Source organism: Geotrypetes seraphini, chromosome 1 (genome assembly GCF_902459505.1).
Source record: "Geotrypetes seraphini chromosome 1, aGeoSer1.1, whole genome shotgun sequence".
Classification (NCBI taxonomy): Eukaryota; Metazoa; Chordata; class Amphibia; order Gymnophiona; family Dermophiidae; genus Geotrypetes; species Geotrypetes seraphini.
In genome coordinates, this window is record NC_047084.1 from 462,342,205 (window position 1) to 462,368,970 (window position 26,766).

General features: G+C 44.7%; 1 protein-coding gene across 5 annotated transcripts in view; it reads left to right on the top strand.

The window, feature by feature from the left end:
- The window catches only part of LOC117349547 (rho-related GTP-binding protein RhoA-A), a 55,589-nt gene extending 43,723 nt beyond the window's left edge, over nt 1-11,866 (top strand). For all 5 annotated transcript variants that reach the window (XM_033923123.1, XM_033923104.1, XM_033923139.1 and 2 more), the window contains exon 5: nt 10,535-11,866. In XM_033923123.1, coding sequence (XP_033779014.1) covers nt 10,535-10,708 — 174 coding nt within the window. In that variant the 3' untranslated portion in view covers nt 10,709-11,866. The remainder of the gene's footprint in view (nt 1-10,534) is intronic.
- Nucleotides 11,867-26,766: the final 14,900 nt, after the last annotated feature.

Here is a 26,766-nt window from a genome sequence, read left to right on the forward strand (position 1 = left end):
ACAGGAAACTACGAAATCCCTTCGGTGCAGACAAAGGAATTTGATTCAATGTAAACAACATCACCGGAGTCCATGTAAATTTGTAATTCCATATGGCTTGAATATGAGCACAAAGCTGTTGCCAAAAGGTAAAAATCCTAGGACATGTCCAGAACTGATGTCCCAATGTAGATGGAGAGTGAGAACATTTAAGGCAGTTGTCAGACGTACACATTTTTGCACGAAACTGGTAGGAGGTAGATCTGTAGAGCCGATGTAGAAATTTGTAATCCATTTCAAACAGTGTCATGCTATGTGTCACCCGAGCCGCCCGAAGGGTGCCCCTACGTATCATGCAGGAAGTCACCTCGCAGGAAAGTTCCTGTGTCCATTTAAGAGCAATTGTATCATAAGGGGGCTCGCCCAATTGTTCCTGAAGGTGACGATGATGAAATCGTAATGGAATCTGTACTTGAGCCGTTAAACTCAACGCTTCCGAAAGGGACTCCATACTGCGGTCGGTGATAGCCTCACGTGGCAACGAAGTCACATATGAGGATAGTTGAAAGTAAGAAAGCCAATCAGCGGATCGCCAACCATTATCACGCTGCAATTCCTCAAACGTCTTCAGGGCACCTGAAGAATGGACCAGTTGAAACACATATTGATTAGGTTGGGAGTTCCATACCGTGGAGGACACCGGGTCCAATCCCGCCGTAAAGGCACCATTGCCACGCAGAGGCAAGTAAGGAGTCACCTTGAAAGAAATATGTAGTTGCTGGCATAGTATTTTCCATAGGCGTCGTAGAGGCATTAAAAACAAGTCTCTTGCAGAATTAGATTTCCGTGGCAAATGAGATACATGAAGTAGATAACTAAAATGATATGGGGAACAAAGTAATAGTTCCTGAGAGGTTGCCGAAAAATAGCTTGTACCCCTAAACCAGTCATTCAGGTGTCTCATCTGACACGCCCATGACAGCAGGCAGGAGACTATGGAGACCAAAACCACCACGGTCTCTTGGACGTGCCAATCCAGACAATGTAATTCGTGCTCTCTTCCCATTCCACAGAAAGCGTTGTAAGCTTCTCCCAAGTTGTTTTTCATGCCGAGCAGTCAATAAAACAGGGATCATTTGAAATACATAGAGCCATTGAGGCACCAGAACCATATTATACAATGCTATTTTACCCGTTAAAGAGAGTGGATAAACCCTCCAGTTCTCAAGTTTTTGAACCGTGGTAGTAACCAGAGGGTTTATGTTAAGTGTATACAATTCTGCAGGATCAGATGAGATAATAATGCCCAAATATGTAAGGTGATCCGACGCCCAAACAAGGGGAAATGTACCCTGCCATTGCATCCACACCTCCAAGGTCAAAGGCAGTACCATGGATTTTGATTTGTTTAACATCATTCCCGAGTACATACTGAATTCATCCAACAACTCTAGGGCCCTATGGAGAGAAGTCTCAGGAGATCCCAACGTTAGTAAAAGGTCATCAGCATAAGCTAGGACTCGTAGATGGGAATCCCCTTCCGGTAGACCTATTAATATGTCATCCTGCATTATAGTACGCAGGAAGGGGTCTAAATACAATAAGAAAAGGAGTGGGGATAGCGGGCTACCCTGTCTCGTCCCACGTGCTATTGGGAATATTGGGGAACGTGTACCATTAACCAAAACACAAGCCGTGGGATCCTTATATAACAAATGAATCATATCTAGGAACCACCCGTCAAAGCCCATGTATGTTAACACATTAAAAAGGTACTCCCAATCAACCTGATCAAAGGCCTTGGCTGCATCCAATCCCACCAATATACCCGGAGCAGCAGAGTCTTTGGAACACTGTATTGCTGTGAGTAATCTGCGAACGTTAAGAACTGAGTGACGATGTTGTACGAAACCAACTTGTTCCGGAACTATCAGTCTAGACAACAATGGGGCCAGTCTATTAGCTAATATTTTGTCTAATATCTTGATATCCACATTGATTAAAGATATTGGTCTGTATGATTCAACATCCGTCTCGGGTTTGCCCGGCTTAGGTATTAAAGTTATAAAGGCTTGATTGGACCCCTGTGGGAAAGAGCCACCTTCCAGAGCAGTGTTATAGTATGCCTCCAGAGGTCCGCAAAGAGAAGGAAAGAGAAGTTTATAGAACTCTGGGGAAAAACCATCAGGACCCGGTGACGTGCCCCCCTTAAGCTGTTTCACCGCTCTCTGTAACTCCTTACCCTGAATGGGACGATTCAGTTGTAAACGTTCTGGAGATGTTAATCTGGGCACCCCTGCATCCATCAAATAGTCCTCCACTGCTGGCCCCCCCCGACCTTCTCCAGAGGCATAAAAATCTTTGTAGTGCTGGAAAAAGCTATCCACAATATCGGGTGTGGTAGTAAGTTCCCTACCCGAACTGAGTAGAATACGGGAAATGTGACGATTTGGACGACTGGGTTTGGTCAGAGTTGATAACAAACGTCCTGCTCTATTCCCGAATCTGTAAAATTTAAACCTGCAATAATGAAAATAATGTTGAGTGCGTTCATGTAATAAAGTATTTAAAGCATGCTGTGACGCCGCCAAAGCCTCCTGCGACCGCTGAGACGGATATGCTATATGAGCCCTCTTTAGACGTTTGTATTCACTCTCCAAATGTAAGATTCCCTGAGAGAGTCGTTTCCTGTGTGCACTAACGTAAGAAATGATATCCCCCCTAAGCACGGATTTAGCCGCCTCCCAAAATAATAATGGTTGTTCCTGATGTTGAGAATTGAAGGCCAGGTAGTCGTCCCATTTCTGTGTAAGATATTTCTGAAAATGTATATTTTTGAATAAATAGGACGGAAACCTCCAAGTTCCCCCAGGCACTGAGTCAACCCCAGTCAATATGTCAAGCCAAATAGGACAGTGGTCAGACACAGAAAGAGGACCCACCTCCGAAGCCTGTATTTTTGGTAAATAACCAGACGATGTCAATATGTAATCTATGCGAGAGAATGTGTGGTGTGCGCGAGATTGATGTGTATAATCCCGGTCTGTTGGGTGTAACGTACGCCAAGGGTCAATAAGATCTAAAGTATCACATAAATAGGGTATACCCTTAGTAGGTCCAATGGATTGAGATGGACCCGGACCCGTTCTATCAACGCTAGGGTCTAGTACCTGATTAAAATCACCCAAAAGTATCAAAGGGTTATTAGGGTCCCGAATACCGAGCCCCGCCACTGTGGTAAAAAATGTGTGATCATATTGATTGGGAGCATAAATCATGAGCAAGTTAAATGTAGAACCTGACATGGTAACCTTACATAGTAGTATCCTCCCCACAGTATCCTGGTAAATTTGTTCTACTTTCCCCGGAAATCCCCTTCTAACTAACAGAACCACACCCGCCTTCCCAATAGAGGAGGAGGAATAACAAACCTGTCCCACCCAACTGCGCAGGAGCTTAGCGTGTTCAGCATCCGAAAGTCTGGTCTCCTGAAGACAGGCCAAATCAGCTTTGTGATGCCGGAGACGCTGCAGAATTTTACTGCGCTTTACAGGAGAGGTAATCCCACAAACATTCCAGGATATAATGCGAAAAGATTTAGAACTCACGTGAAAACATTCAGATTATACATTGCACAATTCCTTCTACCCATTCCCCCCCGGCTCCCAGCCACACCGGAGAGAATTAGTCTGTAAACTAGGTAGTAATGCCAAACAGAAGGATGTATTTGTAACACTCTTAGAGAATACACTGGAAGGAAAAACATAAAAGAATATAGATGATCCCAATTTCACCTCTGCAAATCCCCCAATCCCTCCGTCCCTACCTAACCCACCCCCCTCCCCTTTGTCTTCCCTTACCCCCCCCAATCCCCAACCGTCTAGAAACTGCACTGACCTAAAACCCTCCAGGTTCCAGGAAAGCAGATCACATCTTAGAGGCTATCAGAACCCTGCCTTCTATAATCTTGGTAAAATAAGTGCACTTCATAACCGTCAACTCATAACATAAAGGAGAGACCCCCAATACCAGTTGTACAGCAACAGCTAGTCATGTTAGTCAAGTGGCTCCCGAAGGGAAGTCAGAACAGTTAATAAACTCTCCCGCCAAATCTGCGGAATCAAAACGAATGCAAGGAAGTTTTTCTTCACTCAGAGGGTGGTGGACACCTGGAACACGCTTCCAAATGAGGTAATAGGACAGAGTACAATACTGGGTTTCAAAATGGGGCTGGATGACTTCCTGGAAGCGAAGGGGATTACAGGGTATAGATAGAAGGTTACTCTACAGGTCATAAGCGAAAAGCGTACGACAGTTTTAGGGTATGAGCACTATCAGATCCTGGACCTGAGGGGCCGATGCGTGAGCGGACTGCTGGGCACGATGGACCTCCGGTCTGACCCGACAGGGGCAATTCTTATGTTCTTATGACAAACTTCAGAAGTGGGTAATTGTAAAGTTTGCAATTTGCATAGAAAGTCCGTGGTGTCTTGATGTAAGATCTGGCTTTACCCACATAGGGTTGGAGAAAATAATCCAAGAATTGAGACAATGGTTCCAATAATGTGTTTTTAAGAGAAACATTGGATCTGCCAGGCAGGGATCTGAGAGTTTTGTGAATTTTAGGAACTGTGTAAAAAACTGGAATTCTGGGGTACAAGATTTGAAGAAAACGGCTTTCAGCCTTAGTAATCAGGTACTCAAGCATTTTTCCCTCTCTGTCCCGGTGGGCTCACAATCTATCTAACGTACCTGGGGCTATAAACCTACAGTAACTTTTAAAACACCCCTCCCCCCATTTGCAAATAAACTTTCAACAGAAAATGGTATCTATTCATAACAGTAAGATGTCAATGGCCCCCAGATCTTTTTAAATTTATTATAATTCCCATTTTGAATAGCAATTATGCTTTCCATTTTATAAATGTGACACAATAAATTCCACCAAAAGTTGTAACTTAATCTACTACAGTTTTTCCAATTACTAGTAATATGCTGAATGGCGACTCCTGTCATAATCAATAAGAGTTTATTATTGTTTGACGAAATCTGACTCTTTGTTCTCATTGACATAACGAATAAAATCGTGTCATCATAGTGCTACATGATTCTCTAATAAATAATTAATTTGGGACCAAATTGATTTCCAAAAGGCCATGATAAAGGGACAATAGAATAATAAATGATCTAGAGTCCCTACTTCAAGTTTACAGTGCCAGCATCTATTAGACTTAGAGCTATCGAACTGGGGTCCAAAATGCTCTTATGCAACAAAAAGAACCAAGTTTGTCTCATAGATGCACCTGTACACCTCATCCTCCAAGACCAAATTCGTGGCCATTGAGATGCAGAAATTTGATGTTTAATCTCAATGCTCTAAATATCTCTGAGGCCAGTCTTTGGTTTTTTATTTATAAATCCTGTTATCAATTTATACCACTTGGAGTCCCAAGAAGTCCGCCTGAAAGCATAAGAATTCCAGACTATATTGATTACTAAGGTTTTTCCATTCAGGGAACCCCTCCTGAATGGGCTGCTTCATTTTGCAACCATTTAAAACTGTGTTTTATTAAGACCATATTTTTGCTGCAACTGTGAAAAATCAAGCAGTTTACCATTCGAAATAACATCATCTAAAACCCTTATCTGCAATAATCCAATGCTTCCAGACGACTTTAAATCTGCCAATTTGAATCTTGGAGTTAAGCCAAATGGATTGATTTGTTGACTTATGTATTGGGTTAGGTGTTAAATTGCTGACATAATGCAAAGTTTTCCACGTATCCATTAATATTCTATTATCTTTACATATTCTAGGCATCTTTAATACTGAGAACATGACATAAATGTAAAGGGAGCATGAGTCGCCATTCCAAATATAACCAATCGGGGATATTTTCCATGAGCTCTGGGAGGACCCAATACATACCCTGGCGTAAAATATAGGCTTGATGATACCTATAAAAATTTGGGAAATTTACCCCACCCTCCATAATTGATTTTTGTAGAGATACTAAAGCAATTCTAGGTCTTTTGCCCAGCCAAACAAATTTTGTAAGAATACCATTTAATTTTTTATAAAAGTACCCTTGGAAAAAAACTGGGATCATACTCATTTGGTAACAAACCACAGGCAATATCATCATTTTAATAGTTTGAACTCTCCCCCACCAAGAAAGATGTAAAGGATTCCATTGCTCACACATTTCTGTTACTTTCTTTAATAAAAGTTTTTCATTCTCTTTTATTGTGTCTTCAAGTGTACTTTTAATCCAAATTCCTAAATACTTTAATCCATCTTCCTTCCATACAAAGGAAAATGAGTCAAATAATCCTTTAGTACAATGTACGTTAAGTGGCAGAATTTCTGATTTACTCCAATTTATCTTGTATATCCTGAAAATTTTCCAAATTTCTCTATCAATTCAAGCAAGCATGGAATGGAAGTTTCTGAATTCCTCAAATAAAGCAGCAAATCATCCACATATGCAGAGACTTTATATTCCCAGTATGTACGAAGAATACCCTGTATCCCCTTTGCTTGTTGAATAGCTAATAGCAAGGGTTCTAATACAATATCAGAAAGCAAAGGAGATAATGGACAGCCTTGTCTAACCCCCCTCTGCAAGTTAAAACACTCTGATAAATTATTATTAATATACAGTCTTGCAGATGGGGAGCTATATCATTTATATAAATCCAGAACCTATACCAAACCATCTCGCAACATCTTTCTAAAAGCCGTTTACATTCAAGGGGAGAAGAATTCTCTGGCGGACAAGCTCAAGTCACATTCTTCAACCACACGAATGGACTCTGAATTCAGCCACTCGCCATTCTATTTTCTCTCAGTGGGGTACACCTCAATTAGATCTATTTGCGTCTCTCCACAATCACAAGCTACCCCACTCTGTTCCCGGCACTTCTCACCTCATCGCCTAGAAGCGGATGCCTTTCTTCTGGATAAGACGAACAAGTTCCTTTAAACGTGTCCACTTTTTCCTCTTGTTCTCGGGACACTTGTCAAGCTCAAGCAGGAGTCTGCCACCATAATTCTGATAGTTCCTCGGTGGCCCAGACAACCCTTGTTTTCCCTTCTACTTCAATTCAGTACCAAGGAACCAATCTACAAATTTTTCCATCTCTACTTACGCAGAGTCAAGGGTCTATTCTGTATCCCAACCTTCAGTCTCTACACCTGACAGCTTGGTACCTCTTGGGCTAAGCTCTGCTGATCTTCATATCTCTCAGCCTGTTCATCTTATCTTGGAAGCCTCCAGAAAGCCATCCACTATTAATTATTTCTATAGCACTACCAGATGCACACAGCGCTGTATAGAGTCACAAAGAGTAAGAAAACAATCAATAATGTTATCATCAAAAGTGGACAAGGTTTTCTTCATGGTGTCTTTTTCATCATAAGCAACTGAAATCCATTTCAGTTTCCCAAATTTTGGATTATCTTCTCCATTTGTCTGATTCTAGGCTCAAATCTACTCTAGGCTCAAATCTACATCTGTTAGAGTCCATCTCCGTGCAATCACAGCCTTTTATCAGTCTGTGGATGGAAACCCTATCACTGCCCATCCTCATTTCCAGGTTCATGAAAGGACTTTTTTAATGTCAAACCACCTCAAGTATGGGACTTCAATGTGGTTCTTGCTAGGTTAATGAAGCCTTCATTTGAACCAATGTCTATGGCTCATCTTAAATACCTTACTTGGAAAGTTGTCTTTCTCATTTCTCTCACATCTGCCAGAAGAGTGAGTGAACTTCAAGCTTAGTGGCAGATCCACCTTTTACAGTGTTCCATCATGACAAAGTTGTACTTCACACTAATCTGAAATTTCTATAAAAGGTTGTCTTGAATTTCATCTCCATCAATTGATTGTGCTTCCAGTATTTTTTCCAGAGCCTCACTCTCATCCTGGATAGACGGCTCTTCATATCTTGGACTGTAAACGAGCATTAGCATACTATTTGCAAAGCTTTTTGTCTCCTTTGATCCTAACAAGCTGGGGCATCCTATTTCCAAAAGAATTATATCTAACTGGCTGGCTGCATGCATCTCATTCTGTTATGCTCAAGCTGGGCTGCAACTGGAGAGTCGAGTCACAACCCATAAAGTTAAGAGCAATGGCAGCTTCAATAGCATTTCTCTGTTCCACTCCTATAGAGGAAGTCTGCAAGGCTGCCACTTGGTCCTCGGTTCATACATTCATCTCGTGTTACTGTGGAATCGTTTTCCAGATGGGATGGGCCAACACTCCCTCCATCCCATTCTAGTTAGCTTGGAGGTCGCCCACATGTGAAAATATGCTTCCTGCTTGTCCTAGGATAAAGCACAGTTACTTACCGTAACAGGTGTTATCCAGGGATAGCAGGCAGATATTCTCACAACTCACCCACCTCCCCTGGTTGGCTACCTTGCTAGCTACCTAAATTGAGGAGCCACGCGCCTATGTTGGGCAGGAAGGCACTCGCACATGTGCCTTGCGAACGGTCGCAAACTTTCTTAAGTTCTTAAAGTGGCAATGCACTTTGGACCGTCCGTGCCGGGGCTCCATGGATGACATCACCCACATGTGAGAATATCTGCCTGCTGTCCCTGGGTAACACCTGTTGCAGTAAGTAACTGCTTTTCAGTTTGTTTTGCTCTACATACTAGTATTGCTATACATACTGAGTTTGAGCTCAGTTTTTTGCATTTATATTGATATTGCTGATCTTTGGTCCCTTGTTTCATATGTGTTTAGGGTCTGTCTTGTGTGTCACCAGGATGTGATATTCTAGCATGTTTCTGTTTAGAGATCATATGGCAGTCCCATGTGTCTTGTTTCCCACTAGGTGGTGTAATGGTGTGTTAGGTTTTAGGGCCTGGTGTAATGTTTATAGTGCTATCTTTTCACACACAAAGGTGGTGGTTCTTTGAATCCTGGGAGTTATCACTGTTTTTGCACAAGTTTGTGCAAAGTTTTATGCAGTGGAGGGATAAACCGCTTAGAAACCTCACGGTTATTAGCGGTATAAAAGAATTAAATTAAATTATACAGTATATTGGCCTTATTCTGGTGATATCAAAATTTTAATATAGTTCTAGCTTATAACAGGGCTTTAGGACATTTTGCAGTAACTGATGTTCAGGTGCATAAAGATCCTGTTGATCTAGGAACTCCCAATCTCGAGACAGCAAAATCAAGCTCTCAAGAGAGGAGACGACAGACTGCCTGTTGTGTGTGTGAGGGAAAGTATATATATTATTATTTTTTTTTTTTTTTAATGAGTAAAATGAACAGATACATTCAGGACCTATTTATATAAAGAGGAGAAAGTTCTCTACAAAAGCTGCCCATAGTGACCAATCCAGTTTCATCTTTTCTCTAGGAAAATATCTTTGGTCAATTTTGGACATTTTTGTTTTATCTTTATAAAGCTATATAGTATACAGGATATGGGAATTTACAAAAAAATATAGAAATATTTCTTAATACAACTTAAATCAGTCATAGAAAATCAGAAATCCCATCAAGCCCACATCATTGAGGAGAAAGAATTACATTGCATAATAAATTTAGTATATAGTGTGTGTGTATATATATATATATATATATATATATATAGTATACTATATATATATATATAGTATACTATATATATATATAGTATACTATACTATATATATATAGTATAGTGTATGTATGTATGTATGTATGTATATATACACACACACACACTAAATTTATTATGCAATGTAATTCTCCTCAATGATGTGAGCTTGATGGGATTTCTGATTTTCTATGACTGATTTAAGTTGTATTAAGAAATATTTCTATATTTTTTGTGTAAATTCCCATATCCTGTATACTTTTTTGGATACATTAATAAATTTCAATTAAAAAAAAACACCACCACCAAAAGTACTTCATAAAAGTGGAGAACTTGCCCATAGTTGACCAAAAATATTTTCCTAGAGAAAAGATGAAAACTGGATTGGTCACTATGGGCAGCTTTTTGTAGGGAACTTTCTCCTCTCTATATAAATAGGCCCTGAATGTATCTCTTCATTTTACTCATTTAAATAAATAAACATACCACCTGTCAAGGGGCCACATAGTTTATATGAGTCAGTTTATACTGTATAATAGATGCCAACTGTGGTTTGGTCTGTAAAACAGTTGCAGTGACCTTTATTTGTTATGTTCAGTATGTTGCCTAGTTAGTTAACTGTTTTAAGTTTTAAAAATATCAATTTCAAAAAATCTGCTGCTCAGAGCTTGGGGGTACTCAGTTGAAATTTGTTGGACTTAGGGGTAATCAGCTTGTAGTTGGGAAACACTGATTTAGAAGATGCACATGGATTTTGCATATAACGGAGATGGTGGATGCAATATCATGCATATTCATTGTAATCTGAAAACAGTGTGATCAAATCCCCCCCCCTCCCAGAATAGGGGAATGAACACCTGCTGTATGACCTTGGAATAGCTGCTTGCCAAAGTTATCGGCTCTGTTCTTCTCTTTTTGCTTTTAACATTCTCCCATTTCAATTTTGTAGGAACCAGTGAAACCAGAGGAAGGACGAGATATGGCCAATCGCATTAATGCCTTTGGATACCTGGAGTGCTCTGCAAAGACCAAAGATGGTGTGCGAGAGGTCTTTGAAATGGCTACACGGGCTGCCCTTCAAGCCAAGCGTGGCCGCAAGAGAAACACTTGCCAGCTTCTTTGAGGGACCTAGGTGGAAGGGGGGAAATTTATCATTTTGAGGGGCATTGCACTTTTCCATCTTTCCTCCCCTCCCCAGCTGCACGCTCTTCTGGTTCTTCCCCTTAGTCCTCACCCTCTCCTTGCTTGCTCTGCCAATGATTCAGAAGTTTTTTGGCAATAGGAGTAAGCAAGATTGGAGGTGGTAGATGGGGTGTGGGTTGATTTTTTTGTACTTCTGAATTCAGATTCTGAAGGTTGTCCCTGTTTCCTTCCCCACCCCCAAAACAACCTGGGGTGACTAAGTGTGGGTACAGGAAAAAAAAAATGGGTCTGAGCAGCATTTGCTGTTTCTTCCCCTCTCCTTTTTAAGTTCCTGAAATCATTGCCTTTTCTGTGTCAGGGGCAAAGTGGAAGGAAATAAAATATGCCCCTCCTAAGGCTGGTTTAAAGACTAGAAAATGCAAAAAGATATATTTAGCCAGCTCTAAAGATGTTATCCTATAAACACACTTTTGTAGCACAATCCATTGGGAAGGTCTGAGAGCAGGAGGCCATGTTTAAGATGACTCCCCTGAAAGTCTTAAAGTATTTTTTTACTAATACAGAAAAGATAGAATGAGCATTTTTAATCCCCTGCCAGTGTGCAGCTAGTCATGGTGGGGCTTGCTCAAGTTTGATCAAAGGACAGAAGGTGTAGCGGTTTTTTTTGTTGGGGGGTTTTTTTTTTAATGTTTTTTTTGGAGTATTTTGTGGTTCCTTCTTGATTTATCTCCATTCTTCCTAGGCTTGTGCCTGCCTGATCTCTCAACTGCATTTTGAATTAAAACATCTGTGGTTTATATTGGGACTTGATTTGTCATTGTGTATAGTATAGCAGTATGTCATCTCATCCCAGCTTATTCAGGTCATGCTAAGGCTAGCATGGTGCGGAGGGAGCAGTTGTTCCACAATTGTAGAGCTGCCAAAAAAACACCCCACCCACAGTATTCGTATATCCTGGGCCAGCTGCAACTAAAGAATGGCTGGTGTACTGAACTTGACACCACCCCAGCCTTCCCTTTCTTCCCCTGCCTTTCAAGGACTAATTCTGCCTTTTTTTCTAGCAAATCTTTAATGATACTGATTTAAGGGGGGGAAAGGATATTTACAAAAAAATTAAATAAAATTTTTTAAAAAGTCATTCTTCAAGTGTTTTCTGTTCATTTTACAGTACTGAAGGAAATGAACATTTCTGTAATTTGCTCTGGCTTTGGTATTAGCTTTTTGCCTCAACTGCCTTTTGATTTGGATTTCCTACCACAGAGGGAAGAAGATGATGCTTAATGTTCTCAAGAATTATCGACTTAAGAGCTGCTGTTCCATTTGCTGGTATTTAAAGAATGATTAAATCACAAATCTCTTGAAAGGAAAAGCAGTTTGACTTTGAAGTAATTCCTAGAAAGTATTATACTTTATGAAAATGTAAAGTAGACTACTTGAAAAATATATTTATGCTATGTTTAATGTAGCTGCCTGTTTTTAATGGAATGGATGGTCCAGTTTGGGTCTTGATCTTCCAAATGAAGCAGTAATTAGTTCTACCTGTATTTTAGGTGTGCTGTTTCTTTTGTTCTAATACTTTTATCTCCTTCCACCACCTGATTAGCCCAAACTTTTTTCTCTTTAATCATTTAAGAATTTGTCAAACTGATATTCAGTTCAGAATGAACAAAAAGACATGATTCAAAAGAATTACAGGACATTTCTCTGAAGGGAATAAAGGGAGATAACATAAATCTAAAGATTATATTAATAGTATGAATTGACTTTTTTTTTTTTTTTTAAATTAGTGGCATATCCAACTGACATGGGGGTGGGGATCATGCATAAGTGTTCAGATAAAGAATTATACACTTTGAGAGTCTTGAGAGCTTCACTAGTGCTCAAAACTTTTTGGTATCAAGAACACATTTCTTGGTAATATGAATTTTTAATGCTTGAGGAATAGATTCTTGGTCTGTCACAGGGGTAGGGAACTCTGGTCCTTGAGAGCCATAGTCCAGTCAGGTTTTCAGGATTTCTCCAATGAATATGCATTGGGGAAATCCTGAAAACCTGACTAGAATATGGCTCTTGAGGACCGGAGTTCTCTACCCCTGGTTAGAAGGGAAATATAAAGGAAAGTCCTGGTAGTTTGTGCGGGTTATGTTCTACCAGCAGATGTAAGCAGAAATCATGGCTAGGGGCAGAACTGGCTGCTGAATATTGAAAATCTACAAATAATATTTGGGCCAGCTCTGCCCCACCCTTCACCTTCCCCTGGCATCCCGGACCTTGCCTTGCGGATTCAGAGGGAGAAGTGTAACTATTTTTTATCTCCTTAGCTCTTACTCAACAAACTACCTCATAGGACAGGGGTAGGGAACTCTGGTCCTCGAGAGCTGTATTCCAGTTGGGTTTTCAGGATTTCCCCAATGAATATGCATTGAAAGCAGTGCATGAAAATAGATCTCATGCATATTCATTGGGGAAATCCTGAAAACCCAACTGGAATACAGCTCTCGAGGACCAGAGTTCCCTACCCCTGTCATAGGACAGAAGTGCAACCTTCTGACTGACAGCTCTACCCTCCAGTGGGCTTGGAAGGTGGTGATTATTTGTATTTGGAAAACCACAGTGCGCTGGTTCCTTTGCTTAACAGCTCTGATCCTCCCCCAGCATCCCAGGCCTTACCTGGTAGTCTAGTAGGCTTTGGGGCAGGAGCAATCTTGCTCCTGTCCCATGCAGATCACCCATACAAAAAATGGCTGCTGTGAGGTCCTGTTGTCTTTCTAAAGTATGATGTGAAGTCCCTGCAGCCATTTTGTATGAGTGATCTGCACAGGGCCAGAGCACAGGAAGATCACTCCTGCCCTGAATACCTGCTAGACCACCAGGTAAGGTCTGGTATGCAGCTTTTCCTTTTACCAAAAAAAAAAATCAAATAATTGAATCTGTGGATACTGAAACTGTGGATTCAGAGGAAGAAGTAACTGATGCAGATGAGTTCAGATATACTACTCTGCTTCCTGAAGATGGGATCTCTTCTGAACAACAGGTTCTGAGACATCAGGGCAACTCTGCTCCAGGGCTTCCCTATAGGAATTTGAGGTTTTTAAGAGTGATTTCTCTTAAGGACACTAGCTATCAAGTCCTGAATAAGCCTACCTCCTTGAGGCCTAGGTAAGAAGTATCTCCAGGCAAGTGGTAGAAGCAGCAGTCAAAGCAAATGTGAGGTCAGTGTCATCCTTGTGATACTGAGGGGTCCGTTAACATAATGGCAGTTTGCACTCATCAGTTCAGCTACTAGTACAGTGAGCAGTTAAAATGGAGTCAGTCTGAACATAAGGCAGAACTCTGATGCATCGGATTATGAGCAAGTACCTAAGGACTGCTTAAAGCTTCCTTTTTATAATTTAATGACAGATTATCCACAGTATCTGTTTAGGAAGCCTCTTTGATACAAATATTCATGAAATCTACTTTTATCCCAGGATAAGCAGGCAGCATATTCTTAACGCATGGGTGACGTCACCGACGGAGCCCCGGTACGGACACTTAACCAGTTTCTTCGTTTCCACGGAGCAAAGAAGTCGCATGTGTTTCAACGGCTGTTGAAAACTTAGTTCTGCCTTCCGGCTCGTGTACTTTTTTCATTTTTTCAGTATTTTTCCTTTCGGATCCCGTTTAATTTCCTTTTAAAAAAAACAAAACTCGTCGAGTTTTCATTATTTTTTCGGGCCGGCCCCAGCGGGGCCTGTTGCCACCATACAGGCCTCCGGTTTTGATTTTGCGGAGGCCGTGTTTCCCTTCATGCCCCCTCAACCGGTCTTTAAGAAGTGCCAGTGGTGTGCACGCCCGATCTCTCTCACCGACCCGCACAATTGGTGCCTGCAGTGCTTGGGTCCAGAGCATCGGGCTGACACCTGCACCCGCTGTGCTACGCTTAAAAAGCACACATTAAAAAATAGGCAGATCCAGCAAAATATTCTGTTCGGTACCGGATCTGCCATGGAATCTGCCGCGACGTTGACGGCACCGCAAAAGTCAACACCGACTACTTCGACTCCACCGGATCCTTCTTCGGGGTCGCTGGCCCGAGGTAAGCCGGCTAAGAAGCCTTCCACTTCCCTTGAGCGCCCTCCTGCCTCGGTTGCGACACCGGCAACCCCGGCACCGCACCGACCCCGCAAACGCTCTGCTCCGATATCGGTAAGTGCCTCGTCATCGGCCTCCTCATCGCCGGAGCGTAGAGCAGCACCTATGGTACCGAAGAAGAAAAAAGCGGTACCGGTGCCCCCCCTGGACGACCGCATTGCGGCCATACTCCAAACCCAGTTACAGGAGCAGCTGCAGCAACAACTCCAACAACTGTTGCCGGCATTACTGGCACCGCACCTTCCGGTACAGGACCGGTCCGAGCCTCACACTGTCCCATCGGTGTCAACCCCCTCGGTACTGCTCAACACTTCCATGCCGGTCCTCTCGGCTGAGCCACATCTTTCCCAGCCTGCGGTACAGACCCGCTCCGATGCCGATCCTTCTCAGTACCAGGAACGGCACCGGTCTTCCTCTCCCGGTACCGCCTCGGTCCGCTCTGGCAAGTCTCTCTCCAAAACCCGCCACGCCGAGCCCTCCACACCAATGTCCCGCCGTGCACACCCCGACATCAGGGACCCAGACTTATGGGAAGAATCCCCACACGGTACCGAGGAAGACGCTTCCTCGACGGACGAGGAACCTTCAGTGACTGATACAGTCCTCGTTCACCAAATTCCTCAGGAAGGAATGTCAGTAGATGTCAGCTGCTCTTTCCATTCCCTTAGAGTCCGACTCTAAAAAGTCACAGGCCTTTCTCGATGCCCTAGACTTTGAGCAACCTCCCAAAGAATTCATTAAGTTACCTGTACATGACATCCTACGGGAAACTTTTTATAAGAACTGGGAGAACCCCCCTCATTATCCCTGGGGCCCCTCGCAAATTGGATAGCTTGTATCAGGTCATTCCCATCCCAGGGTTTGACAAGCCTCAATTGCCCCATGAATCTCTCCTGGTGGAGTCCACCTTAAAGAAAACTCAGGGCTCCAGTGTCTATGTCTCCACCCCTCCTGGCAGAGAGGGAAAAACTATGGATAAGTTTGGCATGCGCCTTTTCCAGAATGCAATGCTGGCCAACAGGGCAACAGGGCAACAGGGCAAATAATTACACCTTTCACTTCTCCTTCTGGTGCAACAACTCTCCTCCTTACAGAAATACATCCCTGAACGTAAGGTACCTCTTTTTCAACAACAAATTTCCAGTCTGCTCCAACTCCGCAAATTCAGGTGCGCTCCATTTATGACTCATTTGAGCTGACTTCTCGAGCGTCTGCCATGGCTGAGAGTTTCTGACCTCGACATTAACCACCAAGACCGCCTGGCTAACGCACCTTGTCTTGGTGATGAACTCTTCGGGGAGTCCCTGGACTCAACAACCCAGAAACTCTCGGCTCACGAGACCAGGTGGGACACCCTGGAGAAGCCTAAAAAGAAGACTCCGCCTGCTCGCCCCTACAAACAGCAGTCTTCCTACCAACGCAGGTTCTTGGCCAGACCTCTCAACCCGCCTCAACAGCAGCCTCGCCGACCTCGTCAACAGCATCAAACTCAGGCTCGCTCACAGTCTCACTAATCTGCCAAGCCTCTCCCTCTGTCAAAACCATCTCAGCCCTTTTGACTTTTTTCTCCAGGGCATAGCCAGTCTCCCACCGTCATTGCCTCTTCCTCAGCCTATCGGAGGTCGCCTCCAACTCTTCCTCAGCCGTTGGGAGGTCATCACATCGGACCAATAGGTCCTCAACATCATTCGCCACGGCTACTCTCTCAACTTCCAGACTCTTCCACCAGACAATCCTCCCATAGAGTTTGCTTCTCACTCCTCCCAATCCCTACTCCTCCTGAGGGAGGTCCAATCCCTCCTTCTTCTCAATGCCATCGAAGAGGTGCCCTCAGACCAAAGGGGTCAGGGATTCTACTCCTGCTACTTCCTGTTTCCCAAGAAGACAGGAGACCTCCGTCCCATCCTCGATCTCCGGGACCTCAACAAGTGTCTGGTCAAGGAAAGGTTCAGAATGCTCTCCCTTGCCACGCTTTACCCTCTTCTCTCTCAACACGACTGGCTATGTTCCCTGGACCTCAAAGAGGCCTACACTCACATCCCAATCAATCCGACTTCACGTCACTACCTACGGTTCCAGATTCAGCACCGTCACTATCAGTACAAAGTGCTACCCTTTGGCCTCGCATCATCACCCAGGGTGGTCACCAAGTGCCTTATTGTGGTGGCGGCCTTCCTCAGGTCTCACGACCTCCAGGTGTTCCCCTACTTGGACGATTGGTTGGTGAAAGCGCCTACGTCTCCGCTTGTGCTACAAGCCACTCATCACACCATCTCTTTCCTCCATCTACTGGGATTTGAGATCAACTACCTCAAGACACACCTACTTCCCACACAGCGACTTCAATTCATTGGCGCAGTTCTCGACACCAATCTGATGAGGGCGTTTCTCCCCTCCGACAGACAACGGACTCTGCTCCGCCTCTGTCGTCAAGTACTCCTTCATCAAACCATCCAAGCTCGGCAGATGATGGTCCTCCTGGGCCACATGGCCTCCACGGTCCATGTACTTCCTCTGGCGCGACTTCACCTCAGGACACCTCAATGGACTCTAGCCAACCAATGGTCACAGACCACGGATCCTCTTTCTCATCCCATCTCTGTGACATCGTCTCTTCAGCAATCTCTTCAATGGTGGTTAAACTCATCCAATCTTTCCAGGGGTCTACTCTTTCATTTACCCCCTCACTCCATGATCCTAACCACAGATGCCTCTCCCTATGCATGGGGAGCTCACCTGGGAGATCTTCGCACCCAGGGACTCTGGACCCATCAGGAGCGTCGACATCACATCAATTTCCTGGAACTCAGGGCCATGTTCTATGCTCTCAAGGCCTTCCAGCACCTTCTCGATCCTCAGGTTCTTCTCCTGTGCACAGACAACCAAGTCGCCATGTACTACATAAACAAGCAAGGCGGCACCGGATCTCCCCTCTTCTGTCAGGAGGCCATCCGCATCTGGACCTGGGCCACGGCCCGCAATCTCTTCCTCAAGGCTGTCTATATCCAGGGCGAACAGAACTCCCTGGCCGACAATCTCAGCCGCGTCCTTTAACCGCACGAGTGGACGCTGGATCCTCCCACGCTCCGCTCCATCTTTGCTCGGTGGGGTACTCCTCAAGTAGATCTCTTTGCAGCTCCTCACAACCATCAGCTGCCCCAGTTCTGCTCCAGACTCTTCTCCCCTCATCGTCTGGCCCCGGATGCATTCCTGCTCAACTGGACGGATCGGTTCCTCTATGCCTTTCCTCCACTGCCTCTGCTGTTACGGACATTATTCAAACTCCGCAGGGACAGAGCCACCATGATTCTCATCGCCCCTCGGTGGCCTCGCCAACACTGGTTCTCCCTCCTGCTCCAGCTCAGCTCCAGGGAGCCCATTCCTCTTCCTGTGTTTCCTACTCTACTTACACAGCAGCATCAGTCTCTACTACATCCCAATCTGTCCTCGCTCCACCTGACAGCTTGGTTTCTCTCGGGCTGACCTCTCCAGACAATCTGTCTCAGCCTGTCCGTCGTATTTTGGATGCCTCCAGGAAACCGGCCACCCTCCAATGTTACCATCAGAAGTGGACCCGGTTCTCCTCTTGGTGTCTACTGCATCACCACGATCCCACCTCATTGGCGGTGGAAACTGTTCTGGACTATTTGCTCTCTCTGTCCGACGCTGGCCTCAAGTCTACCTCAATCAGAGTCCACCTCGGTGCCATCACTGCGTTTCATGAGCCTATCCTCGGAAAACCTCTCACGGCTCATCCACTGGTTTCCCGGTTCATGAGAGGCCTCTTCAATGTCAAACCACCTCTGAAGCCTCCTTCAGTCGTCTGGGACCTGAATGTGATTTTATCAGCCCTCATGAAACCTCCTTTTGAGCCTCTTGCCACAAATTCGCTCAAATTTCTTACGTGGAAGGTGCTTTTCCTCATTGCCATCACCTCTGCCAGGAAGGTTAGTGAGCTACATGCACTGGTTGCCGACCCACCTTTCACTGTTTTTCACCATGACAAGGTGGTTCTGCGTACCCATCCTAGATTTCTTCCCAAGGTGGTCTTGGAATTTCACCTCAATCAGTCCATTGTGTTGCCTGTCTTTTTCCCTAAGCCCCATTCTCATCCTGGGGAACAGGCGTTGCACACGCTGGACTGTAAGCGTGCCCTTGCATACTACCTTGACCGTACCAGGGCTCACCGCTCGTCCCCTCAGCTCTTCCCTAAGCCCCATTCCCATCCTGGGGAACAGGCGTTACACACGCTGGATTGTAAGCGTGCCCTTGCATACTAACTTGACCGTACCAGGGCTCACCGCTCGTCTCCTCAGCTCTTTCTGACCTTCGATCCTAACCGTCTAGGTCGTCCTGTCTCTAAACGGACGCTTCCCAACTGACTTGCTGCCTGCATTGCGTTCTGTTATGCTCGGGCCGGTCTCTCACTGGAAGGTGCTGTCACGGCCCACAGGGTCTATGGCTGCTTCTGTGGCTTTCCTCTGCTCCACGCCCATCGAGGAGATCTGCAAGGCTGCCACTTGGTCCTCAGTTCACACGTTCACTACCCACTACTGTCTGGATGCCTTCTCCAGACGGGATGGACACTTCGACCAATCTGTGTTACATAATTTATTTTCCTAATGGCCAACCATCCCTCCTCCCTCTCTGTTAGCTTGGAGGTCACCCATGCGTTAAAAATATGCTGCCTGCTTGTCCTGGGATAAAGCACAGTTACTTACCGTAACAGGTGTTATCCAGGGACAGCAGGCAGATATTCTTACGTCCCACCCACCTCCCCGGGATGGCTTCTTAGCTGGCTTATCTTAACTGGGGACCATGCACTCCTCCGTTGGGCGGGAAGGCACTCGCGCATGCGCAGTGCGGCCAACTAGAACTTCCTAGTTAAAAGTGTCCGTACTGGGGCTCTGTCGGTGACATCACCCATGCGTTAAGAATATCTGCCTGCTGCCCCTGGATAACACCTGTTACGGTAAGTAACTGTGCTTTCTCCATTATTTCATTGAATACTAAAATCAAGGTTAAATTTTTTTCATTAAGATTATAAAATTAATCAGAGAAGCAATTGGTCCTACTGCTTTGCCTTATTTGAGGCTCTGCATTTCCTAAGTAGCTTTAGCCATGGTCAAGCACTGATTGTGTTATTGGGCAGTTATCCACATCAGCTAACCATGGTAAAGTCTGAGACTAACCACCATTTTCTAAAGTTTTAAAGGCCTCTCATGCCCCTACTATCCAGCATTGACTTGCCTTGTCTCTGTCCTTCCTCTCTGCATCATGCACTATACCCTCTCTCCCCCCACACTTCCATTTTTCTCTCTCTGTCTCCTCCCCACCATTCTGATGTCCAAAGAAGCCAACACCTCATAGGCCCAGAACAGAGCACCAGAAGGGCAAGGATTAATGCCAAGTGAGTGAGAGATAGTAGTGGCATCCATCAGGGGCTGGGGTAGCACCAGTCATCAGGGGTGATATAACGAAGGAGAGTAGTGCTAGTCATTGCAAAGGGAAGACAAAAACATTGGCCATTTGCAATAGGTCAAAAGTTAGATGTCAAGGTTATAGATTCAGTGGAATTTTTTTTTATGATGGGTGTAATCAAAATCTGACCTAACTCCTCTGGAAATAAACCATTCATCAGCATTAACAAAATCCATTTGCATAACTTGGCTTTAAAGGTAAATGGAGCAGTTTTCATGATAGTTGGAGGATAACTGTCCAACTGACAATTTGTCTTTACATAGATGATGTAAAACTTGCAGAAATGTTGCCAATTTAGAATAGTAAATGTATACCAATACATATCTATTCTTGTATCCTCTTTCCATTGAGCAACAGGAAGACTCAAATAATTGTTAGTTGAAACTGGTATTATTCCTCAAATTATGGATTTTTTTAAAATTAAAAAACAGCCAATGCATCTGCAGATGGCGAGTATGCTGTAGCTGAACATTTGAAAGACTCTATATCAGTAGTCTCAAACTCACAGCCCGCCAGGTACTATTTTGAGGCCCTTGATATGTTTATCATAATCACAAAAGTAAAATAAAACAGTTTCTTGATCATATGTCTCTTTAGCTGTAAATTACAATATTATTATTAAGACTTAGCCAAAAGGAAAGATTTATAAACTATAAAGAGTTTTACCTCATGCAGAATTGTCATCTCTATAATAAAACCCTACGCTGTGCATGCGCACTTCCACTTGCGTGTTCTGTATGTCCATGGCCTGAAGAAGTGCGCATGTGTGACTACAACATACGGCCCTGTGGGGCAGTCAGGAGCAGGCCAGATCAGCAGAACAATGGCAGTAAAAGAAGGGGGAGGAGCTGAACAGAGCAGGTAAGAGACAAGCAGATCACAGTAAGAGAAGGGAAAGGGGGGTAGGGGAAAATGCTGCTACTGCTATACAGGGACTTGGGGGGGATAGGAGGGAAGTGGGATGGAAATGCTGCTGCACAGCGAAATGGGGAAAAATGACAGCGGGAGGAAGGGAGACAAAGACAGAGAAAGGGGGCTAGGGAGAGAGAGTCAGCAGGAGGGAGACAGACAGACATATATTCTAGCACCTGTTAATGAATGGGCTTAATGACTACATAAAATCCTAAGCAGCGCATGCGCACTCCTACCTGCGTGTTCTGTATGTCTGTGGCCGGAAGGAGTGCACTTGCACACCTACAACTGCCCCACACTCGTGAAGGGAGAAGATACAGAAACAAAGACTGACAGGGGGCCAGGGAAGAGATAAAAAACAAAGTAAGAAAGAAAGAAAGAAACGCCTCAGCGACCCATTGTGTTAAAAGTCTAGCACCCGTTAATGTAACGGGCTTAAATACTAGTTTCTTTAATAAGACATTAACTATTTTTTTCTGAGGTCCTCCAAGTACCTACAAATCCAAAATGTGGCCCTGCAAAGGGTTTGAGTTTCAAACCACTGCTCTATATCGAAGATTGCACACATGTCCTGAAGCAGATGCATTAAGCTGCACTACACATTAGCACCGAGGTTTACACTTCACTTACCTACATTAATTTTACTCATGACCCAGGCAGAAAGATCAGCATGGGAAAATCGGCATAAAGCTGATGTGCTAAAGTAGGCCAGTAGACATTCAAAATGTACGAGTCACTGCATAGTAAATTACTCAAAATATTTTAAAAAATTTAAACACCCACAGTAAACTCTAGTGCACAGGTTAATTAGTACCTCAGCATCTTAGGGGAAGGAGGAAAACAGAAATAACAGTTCAGTACCAAATCCCTGTCCCCACCAGTGAAACCTGTCTAGACATTGCTGTGATTAATACATAAACAGTACCATTAGATGTTAACATCTTCTCACAACAGTGAGACCTTGTTTGATTCTAGGTACAATTCCTGACGAAATCATCTGCAAAGATGGAACAGATTAAAAAATCCAAAGTTTTTACCCAAAGGCACCATATTAAAAAGAATTGGTGAAATAGGTAAACCATGTGGCACTCCATATTGGGGACTCCAAGATGACTTTCTTTTACCAAATCGAATCCATTTACCAGAAATTCCTGGAATTATCTGTAGACTGTCCTTCCTATTCCATAATAGTCAAGCAAACCTAATTAGTAAAGCATGATCAATGGCTAAACCACACTTAAGACATGTCAAATGGCAGCAAAAGGACCCTATATGGTTTTGGCAGTATATAAGAATAAAATTATTATAAGGGTCCCAAAACCTTCTCCATATGTTATCCACTACAGAAACCCAACTGCAAGTTATAAAGAATAGTCTGATGTTCTAGATCAGTGGTCTCCAGCAAGCAGGGGGCACATGCTATCCTAGGGCTAAAAACCTCCGTTACAGCCCTCAAACAGTATTAATTTTAATCTTGCCCACTTACGAGATTGTTTGTACTTAATATATTAAGTGTTATGATATCAGCTGCATCTTTTAACAATATAAAATAAGTGAGTTTTTAAAATATAACCTTGGAAGTGCAGTAGAATTGATATTAGTGTTAGGTCAAGCCAGTTTACAAAATCAGTAGTATGTGTAAGCTTGAAAACTCTGTGTGATCCTCAGAGCTCTGTTATATTGCAGCTGTTTACATGAAAAAGGCTGGAGAACACTCTAGCTATTCCATAATCAGGTAGTGCCAGTATGGACCTTACTGGCCTATAATCAGACAATATGTATCTTTCTAAGTTGTGATGTTTTGGTCTAGGAGTTAGTACTATGATATCATCCTTAGAAAACCATCTAAAGATAACTTTTTTCCCAAAAAAGTCTGACAAAGAACAAATTCCATTAATATATTCCTCCTCAATTAAGTTGAAAAATTATCTAAAATGCAGTGCAGCTGTAGTATACTTGTGTAAACATGACTCAATATTTGCTACAGTGGGAGACAAATTGAAACCAGTTGCTGTCTGCTACAATTCTGATGTCATTTGTTAAAATTGCAAGAGTTCAGTTACACCCATCTAGTTAACACACTAAAAATCCCATGTACAGTGGTGCCTCACACAACGAACTTAATTCGTTCCAGGGGCAAGTTTGTTATGCGAAAAGTTCGTTATGTGAAACGCATTTTCCCATAACAATACATGTAAAAAAAAATAATTCGTTCTGTAGCATAAAATATGCTAAGATGACATAAAAAAAGATAAATTTACCTTGTTAGAGCTGTTAGCATGATATAGAGGGGATATATGTGAAGGGGAGGGGAGACAGGGGTTTTGTTGATCCTTGCTGTGTATTATAATCACCCCCCACATACTCCCCAGTACCTTTTTTAATTCCTCCCATCTTTCCCAGCCAGTGGCGTACAGGCCAAAAGCGCAGAGATCAGGAGCAATTCCTCTGCACGCCTGTGTGGGCCCATGCCGATCTCCGAATGGCTGCAGTTAGTTCTTGTGAGTCCCGCGAGAGCTGACTGCAGCCATTCAGAGATCAGCGCAGGCCCAGGCGGCGGGGGGGAGGTTTAAACATATGCGGTGGCGGCGGGGGGAGGTTTAAACATATGCGGTGGCGGCGGGGGGAGGTTTAAACATATGCGGTGGCGGCGGGGGGAGGTTTAAACATATGCGGTGGCGGCGGGGGGAGGTTTAAAAATATGCGGTGGCGGCGGGGGGAGGTTTAAAATATGTAGCGCCAGTTAAGCGATGCAGCTCGGGCGACTTCGTTGTGTGAAACGAAGTCCGTTGTACGGATCAAGACAAGAAGTTCGTTGTGCGCAGCGTTCGCTGTGCGAGGCGGCCGTTATGCGAGGCACCACTGTAACGATATAATTTTATTTCATGTTTGTATTTAGTCTCCAGCTGTAAAGCCAGTAAGTGTGTAACCCGTTATAGTTGGGGGGTTTTTGGGCAGTCTGTACAAAGCAGTAAAGGACAGCTTGCAGGGAGGGCTACTTGGGGACAACAGTGAAGTCAATCTATAGCAGGGGTCTCAAAGTCCCTCCTTGAGGGCCGCAATCCAGTCAGGTTTTCAGGATTTCCACAATGAATATGCATGAGATCTATGTGCATGCACTGCTTTCAATGCATATTCATTGGGGAAATCCTTCTGGATTGCGGCCCTCAAGGAGGGACTTTGAGATCCCTGGTCTATAGGCACAGATGCTGACAGGATCCTGGCACAAGTCAGGTTAACATGAAGTGTAAGGATCATGTAATACTTAGAATCTAAACTGGCTAGCATTAAGTGTTGGAGACCCACAACCTATTAACCAGAAACTACAGCTTAGGCTACAAGCTATAGCACAAAGCTCAAAGATATTAAACCAAGAGAAAAAGCACAGTTACTTACCGTAACAGGTGTTATCCAGCGACAGCAGGCAGATATTCTTAACGTATGGGTGACGTCACCGACGGAGCCCCGGTACGGACCTTTTTAACTAGAAAGTTCTAGTTGGCCGCACGCGCATGCGCGAGTGCCTTCCCGCCCGACGGAGGAGTGCGTGGTCCCCAGTTAAGATAAGCCAGCTAAGAAGCCAACCCGGGGAGGGGGGTGGGACATAAGAATATCTGCCTGCTGTCCCTGGATAACACCTGTTACGGTAAGTAACTGTGCTTTATCCCAGGACAAGCAGGCAGCATATTCTTAACGTATGGGTGACCTCCAAGCTAACAGAGAGGGAGGAGGGATGGTTGGCCATTAGGAAAATAAATTATGTAACACAGATTGGCCGAAGTGTCCATCCCGTCTGGAGAAGGCATCCAGACAGTAGTGAGTAGTGAACGTGTGAACTGAGGACCAAGTGGCAGCCTTGCAGATTTCCTCGATGGGCGTGGAGCGGAGGAAAGCCACAGAAGCAGCCATAGCTCTGACCCTGTGGGCCGTGACAGCACCTTCCAGTGAGAGACCGGCCCGAGCATAACAGAACGCAATGCAGGCAGCAAGCCAGTTGGAAAGCGTCCGTTTAGAGACAGGACGACCTAGACGGTTAGGATCGAAGGTCAGAAAGAGCTGAGGAGACGAGCGGTGAGCCCTGGTATGGTCAAGTTAGTATGCAAGGGCACGCTTACAATCCAGCGTGTGTAACGCCAGTTCCCCAGGATGGGAATGGGGCTTAGGGAAGAAGACAGGCAATACAATGGACTGGTTGAGATGGAAGTCCGAGACCACCTTAGGCAGAAATTTAGGATGGGTACGCAGAACCACCTTGTCATGGTGAAAATCAGTGAAAGGTGGGTCGGCAACCAGTGCATGCAGCTCACTAACCCTCCTGGCAGAGGTGATGGCAATGAGGAAAAGCACCTTCCATGTAAGAAATTTGAGTGAAGTTGTGGCAAGAGGCTCAAATGGAGGTTTCATGAGGGCTGATAGAACCACATTCAGGTCCCAGACGACTGGAGGAGGCTTCAGAGGTGGTTTGACATTGAAGAGGCCTCTCATGAACCGGGAAACCAGGGGATGAGCAGTAAGAGGTTTTCTGAGGGTAGGCTCATGAAACGCAGTGATGGCGCTGAGGTGGACTCTGATTGAGGTCGACTTAAGGCCAGCGTCAGAGAGAGAGAGCAAATAGTCCAGTACAGTTTCCATCGCCAATGAGGTGGGATTGTGGTGATGAAGGAGACACCAAGAGGAGAACCGGGTCCACTTCTGATGGTAACATTGGAGGGTGGTCGATTTCCTGGAAGCATCCAGAATACGACGGACAGGCTGAGACAGATTCTCTGGAGAGGTCAGCCCGAGAGAAACCAAGCTGTCAGGTGGAGCGAGGACAGATTGGGATGTAGTAGAGACTGATGCTGCTGTGTAAGTAGAGTAGGAAACACAGGAAGAGGAATGGGCTCCCTGGAGCTGAGCTGGAGCAGGAGGGAGAACCAGTGTTGGCGAGGCCATCGAGGAGCGATGAGAATCATGGTGGCCCTGTCCCTGCGGAGTTTGGATAACGTCCGCAACATCAGAGGCAGTGGAGGAAAGGCATAGAGGAACCGATCCGTCCAGTCGAGCAGGAATGCATCCGGGGCCAGACGATGAGGAGAGAAGAGTCTGGAACAGAACTGGGGCAGCTGATGGTTGTGAGGTGCTGCAAAGAGGTCCACCTGAGGAGTGCCCCAGCGAGCAAAGATGGAGCGGAGTGTGGGAGGATCCAGAGTCCACTCGTGAGGTTGAAGGATGCGGCTGAGATTGTAGGCCAGGGAATTCTGTTCGCCCTGGATATAGACAGCCTTGAGGAAGAGACTGTGGGCCGTGGCCCAGGTCCAGATGCGGATGGCCTCCTGACAGAGGAGGGGAGATCCGGTGCCGCCTTGCTTGTTTATGTAGTACATGGCGACTTGATTGTCTGTGCATAGGAGAAGGACCTGAGGGTAGAGCAGGTGCTGGAAAGCCTTGAGAGCATAGAACATGGCTCTGAGTTCCAGGAAATTGATATGATGTTGACGCTCCTGAGGGGTCCAGAGTCCCTGGGTGCGA